At 45.1% G+C, this 6,041-nt stretch overlaps 1 protein-coding gene across 1 annotated transcript; it reads left to right on the forward strand.

The window, feature by feature from the left end:
- The first annotated feature begins 1,450 nt into the window (after nucleotides 1-1,450).
- On the forward strand, nucleotides 1,451-1,953 carry LOC102002474 (10 kDa heat shock protein, mitochondrial). Its single transcript, XM_005354803.2, has one exon. It carries the CDS (start codon nucleotides 1,510-1,512, stop codon nucleotides 1,816-1,818), a length of 309 nt encoding a protein of 102 aa, XP_005354860.1. The 5' UTR covers nucleotides 1,451-1,509; the 3' UTR covers nucleotides 1,819-1,953.
- The last annotated feature ends 4,088 nt before the right edge of the window (nucleotides 1,954-6,041 follow it).

The following is a 6,041-nucleotide window of genomic DNA, read 5'->3' on the forward strand; positions in this document are numbered from 1 at the left end:
CTCTTCTTGCCATTTTGACTTTCCTCCAACGACAGACTGTGACCTAGAACCCACTCCCTATGACACACCTCCTCCAACAAGGCCACACCCCCTAATCCTTCCCAAATAGTTTCATCAACTGGGTACCAGGCATTTAAATATGAGCCTTCAGGAACCAGTCTCACTCAGTGTTCAACTGAACATGTGGGAGAAATCAGGAAAAATAGGTTTTCCAGCAATACATAACATTTTTAATGACTATATTAATTCTTTGGTGTGTATAGATTTTTGTTTAGATGTATGTCTGTGTACTGTGTACAAACCTGGTGCCAGTGGAGGTCAGAAGAAAGCATCAGATCTTCTGGAAAGGGAATTACAGACAGGTGTAACTGAGCTTGAGTCCTCTGGAAAAGCAACAAGTACTCATAACTGAGAGTCATCTCTCCAGTCTGAAATATTATATATAGTGTTTTATACAGGTAAAACAATGAAGATAAATACATGTATATGTACATGTTGGTATGTTATTAAGAACAGTTCTTGACTGTTTAGCTTTTTATTATTGTTGTTATTATTTTATGTTGATGACGTGTCCTGAAGATTGAACCCAGAGCCTTGTACATGCTAGGCAAGCAATCTGCTGCTGAGCAGCAGCCCAGATCTGGTAAAATGGTCGATATCCAACAGTGAAATGGTGGTGTTTTCCTATCTGTGGGCTCTCAGTTACACTTAGATAAAAGTAACAGGCTCTAGTGTGCTATTATTATGCAGTTGGGTGGCTTTAGATAAAGTTATTTCCACGTCTTCAAAACATTAGAAGAAAGTCTGGATTTTTCCACCATAAACAAAGGCTAAAGATACTCAGCATGACGGCACAGGCCTCTAATCCCAGGGAGACAGAAGTAGGTAGATCTCTATGAATTCAAGGCCAGCCTGATCTCCACAGCAACTTCCAGGCCAGCTTGGACAGCATAATAAGATTCTGTCTCCAAAAACAGAGTCAAAGCAGATCAGGAAATAGACATTTATACAATGTGCACCCATTAAAATGATTGTGTTTTCTATATCAACTGAAAAGAAATAAAATTAGGGCCAGCAGATTGGCTCAGTGAGTAAAGGCATCTGCTGCCATGCTTGAAGAGCTCAGTTCAGTCTCCATGACCCACATGACAGAGAGAACCAACTCTTCAAATCGTCTTCTGACCACCACACTCATACCTTGATATGTGTACGCCCGCACACAAAATAAATTAATAAATAAAGGTAAAAATGTTTTTAAAAGACTGATTTGACTTTGAATAAAAGGCTTATCCTCCTTAGCAAAAACCTCTTCATTGGATGACTTGAGTTTGGCCTTATAGGACTCGGAAGTGTCTTTGTTCTCCAGTCTATGGGTAACTAAATCTTGATCCTGTGATCTAGTTAACCCAGTTGGCAATTGTTGTTACTTAAAAACCGCCTTTCCGGGGACTCTCCTTGCAGCGGCGGCCTGAGCGCAGAGTCCGAGCGGCGGAGGCGGCGGCGCGAGTCATGGCTGGACAGGCGTTCCAAAAGTTTCTCCCGCTCTTTGACAGAGTATTGGTTGAAAGGAGTGCCGCCGAAACGGTGACCAAAGGTGGCATCATGCTTCCAGAAAAGTCGCAAGGGAAAGTACTGCAAGCAACGGTAGTGGCCGTGGGATCAGGCGCGAAAGGAAAGGGTGGAGAGATTCAACCCGTCAGCGTGAAGGTTGGAGACAAAATTCTCCTCCCAGAGTACGGAGGCACCAAAGTCGTTCTAGACGACAAGGATTATTTCTTATTTAGAGACGGTGACATTCTTGGAAAGTACGTGGACTGATCGCTGTTGAAATGGTGTCACGTGAAGCTGCCCATTCCGCCGAAGTTCTGAGCTCTTCATCATGTAAATAATTTCCGTGCCTCCTTTTATAATAAACTGATGATTCCTGCACCAAAAAACAAAAAAACAAAAAAACGCCTTTCCTCTGCTGTGATGTTTCCTGCCTAACTGCTACATGTCACCATCACCATGAGGAGAGGCACAGTCTTGCAGCAGCAAGCCTGGGAAGCTAAAATAAACACTCTTCCCAGCCCAGGCTCCCACAGCTGCAGAGCTCGGCGGCCCAGTCCTGTGTTTGCCTTTGTTCTTCTCCCACAATCTTTCTCACTCTCCTGTGCAGCGTGATCCAGTCACCACCTCATTTTCTGCTATTTTAATGAACGTCAGTTGTCTGGAGGAAGCTTCCCTGCAACTGACTCGTTCAAAAGGAACTACAGCAGGCACACACAGAGCAGAGCATACACACACAGAGCTGGGGCTTCAACCACGCAACGGGATATGATGAGCCATTAAAACAGGAACTGGGATGGCACCAGGTAAGCCCTGCTTCTCGATGCTCCCCAGGGGAACATGTGGAAGTCTGAGAATCTTCTTTCACATTTTCTCCACATGTCCTCTTTCCTCTGGCAGCCTTCCAACAGGCTTTTGGGAAGTGAAGGATATGAAGCCCAGACTTCAGACTGTTACGGAGGAGATGAGAGACCCTGAGATCCAAAGGACTTCACACAGAGTCATCCCCTGTCCCGTAGGCTTTGCCAATTTGATTAATTCCTTGTGAGGATCTCAGATTGTTCCAGCATGCAATCCAGTGGTCCAGAGGTGAGCAGCAGGGGCCGTGGTTCTATCTACAACACACAACGTAAATAAATTCTGGTCCAAAATGGAAAGCAAACTCAGGAAGAATAAAGGACTACAGCTGTGATCGCCTACCTGCTGAGCAACAACAGCTGGATCTTTCCTCTGAGGGGCTGTGCCTCAGAGTCGGGGATGATGATGAGAGATATGCTGGTCTCTGTGCAGAGGAATCCAGTTCTCAGCTGAGTGACCAGCGTTTGGGCTTTGGATCCTCCTTGTTCTTTTGGCTTTAAAAACTGGTGCAACTTGCTGTTGATTCAATGAGATGAAAACTTCTTTAATATAATGTTGTTGGGTGGGGCAATGAGGTTATGGAAATAATATCCTACCTGAGACTTGCTTTAGAATATTACAGAGGAGAATGCAAAGAGGAAGGAAGTGGGAGAGCACAAACAAAGCAGGTTTGGAATGGGGTTTTCAGATGCTGAGGACAGTGCTGAGCCTGGAAGATACTACAAACCGCTCCTCACCTGTGTGTTTTGTTTTTACACCTGAAATTTTCAGTAATTAAAAATGAAAAGAAGGTCTGAAAATGTCTCTCAGTGAACCACTTCCCCATATGCAACTACAGCAACAGAAAAATAGATGAAGGTGTAATGTCCATCTTGCATCCCAGTAGGTTCAGCATCACAACGGATAGATGTGCCATTGGCAAACAGTGTCTTGCTTTAGAAAAGGTCATTGCTGGTTCCATATACTGCTGGAGTACACATCTCTTCCTGGCTGGATTTCTTTGTCAGAGCTATGATGATTCTACCAGCAAACTTCGGTGGAGTCCCCCTAACCACCATTATCTCCAGACGAAAGAACCACCAAAAGCTTTTCATGACACAGAAAGTTGGGGTGAGAAGACAGCCCCAGCTGAGTTTTAAGGACCTGCTCCTCTTTTTCTGGTGTAGATGTTTCTCTGCCACAAGTTCACGGCTCCTCCATTTCCCCTTAGTTCTCCTGCCTCCCCTCCTTGAAGAAGATGCTTTAATTTTTTTTATATCTCTCCTGGGTCCTCTTTGCCATAATCCAGAGAGAGAGAGAGAGAGAGAGAGAGAGAGAGAGAGAGAGAGAGAGAGAGAGAACGCAGGGTGGTCAAGAAAGAGCTGGAGAACACAGACAGTTGAGTGAGACCAGGGCTAAGGTCAAGGCCATCCATCTGGAAGGTGAAGGTTCCTCTGCTGGGACGGACCGGTGGCAGGTGGGTGAACCATGAGTTGTAGGATAGCACATGCTGGATGCTAGATCTGGAAAAAGATGTGAACTGATTGCCTTTCCTAAACAATTGGTACCTTTCCACAGTCATTTTATGAGTCCCCACTTATAAAGAGGGTTCTCTTCAACCAGACAATGTTTAAATCAACTCTGTTCACTGTAAAAAGCAGTGGGTTTTATTTGACATGCTCTGCCTGCATTGAACTCGCTCTTATCAGCTTCACCCCCCGCCCTGGTTCTTAGCTTGTCAGCTCTCCCACCTCCCCTTTCTCTTTTCAACTAGTCCCCTTCTAAGGAATGTTTAAGCGAAGGTCATTAGCAAGAGAAAAATCATTCTACTACTGATACAAAGCAAGAATTTTCTGTCTGGTGTGTGCAGGAACCAATGGTGCAGATTTTTTTCTGCAAAAAAAGAAAAGTCTTTATTGTAGGTACACAGACAAATAGGCAAGAGGTAGTTTTTCTCTCTCAAGGATGATAACAGAGGGATTTAAGGGCCTTGACACAGACAAAGCTAACAAAGGAGAACTCAGGCTGCTACCCAGGTCCACAGGGGACTTGCGGGTGCATTATTATCGGGAAGTGCCTACAACTGTAGACACCAACCTCCTGTCCAACCTAGGACCACGAGGCTCTGTCCTCACTCTTCAGGTTTCACTTGGTTTTTTGGTTTTTTGTTTGTTTGTTTGTTTGTTTTTCAGGTTTCACTTGTGTTGAACATCTTGCTTCTACTGAAGCAGAAGGTCATTGCAGGTCTAGGGGTTCTGCTCTGGTGTCCTGAGTAGCAGCCTGTAGAACACTTTTCACAGACTGTCCAGTTTCTGTTCTCTCCTTTGGGTCAGAACCACACAAGGACCAAGGTAGATTTACATGAAAGAAAAATGATGTATTCCCCCAACAGTAATCAGAAACAGACAGAGTAGTTCCCCTATTCTCCCTATGGGGTTCTTACAGGATGCAGGATATTTTCAAACATTCAGGGTTTTTTGTTCTTTTTGTTGTTGTTATTTCACTAACAGGAAGCCCTGTTTGTTTCCTAGGTCCAGTCTGGAGCCTGTCACCCTGTTTCCTGTGTTTATTTTGGAATACTGAGTGCTTCTCCTTCCGATAAGTGCTCTGTTCTGTGTCCCGGAGTCTACTCTGTTGTATTAGTAGTTTGGGTTTATGGTATATGCACTTTATAAAAGACCACTAACCAAACTCATTAGAAGTGCAAAGATTTACCATGAAAGACAGCTCTCCCTAGGGGATCACATTGTGAACTACTTCTGATTGCACAGTGAGGTCTAGTGTGCTCATAACGGCTGTCTTTCCTTCCTGCTCCCACAGCTTTGTCCATGCTGACGCCACCACAGTTTATACCTCCCTGCTGACCTATCTGACTAACTGACACCAAGTGTCTCCACTGGAATTTGCGTCTTCCACCTGCGACTCACTCCGGGCATCCTATTTGCTTTCCCATTTATGTGGTAAAACCCCATGACCAAGACAACTTTACAGAAGAAAGGATTTATTTGGCTTAGGGTTCCTGAAAAATAGTAGCTCATGAGGCAGAATAGAGATAGCTAGTGGCAGTTGGCTGGACCAACATTACAGAGCTCACATCTTCCACAAGCAGGAAGCAGAGAGAGTACATTCAAGATGACAATAGTCTTTCGAAACCTCAAAGTCCAACCTCAATGACATTCTTCCTCCAACAAGGCCACACTCCTAATCCTCTCCAAACAATCACCATCGAGGATCAAGTATACCAATGCCCAAGACTTTTGGAGGCATCTCAAACCACCACACCACCCTCACACTGTGCAGCACCAGGTGCTCATGCTCTGTTCCAGACCCTGTGTGCTCTACCATGCTGCTCCTCAGTGGCACCCTAAGCCCATCTTCTGCTGCTGTGATAAATGTCAATACCCAAGCTAAAGCAACTGAAAAGGAGGAAAAGCTTGATTTGGGTTCATGCTTCAGTCAGTGTTGACTTGGCCCTGCTACTCTGGGCCTGTAGTGGATGGTACATCATGACTGAAATGGAGGAAGCTTCTGGAAGCAAATGAGTGGGATGCCAGTGCACCCTTCCAAGGCATTGCCCTGGTGACCTTCTGAAGGTGCCCTACGTACAGTGCCGCAAGCTGGGGCACAAGCCTGCAATGCATTGGCCTTTTTAGTGC

The sequence above is a fragment of the Microtus ochrogaster genome, chromosome 16 (genome assembly GCF_000317375.1).
Source record: "Microtus ochrogaster isolate Prairie Vole_2 chromosome 16, MicOch1.0, whole genome shotgun sequence".
NCBI classification, from domain to species: domain Eukaryota; kingdom Metazoa; phylum Chordata; class Mammalia; order Rodentia; family Cricetidae; genus Microtus; species Microtus ochrogaster.

Excerpts from the sequence above, each read along its gene's own strand:
- LOC102002474 (XM_005354803.2), top strand. The coding sequence starts at position 1,510 with ATGGCTGGACAGGCGTTCCAAAAGTTTCTCCCGCTCTTTGACAGAGTA.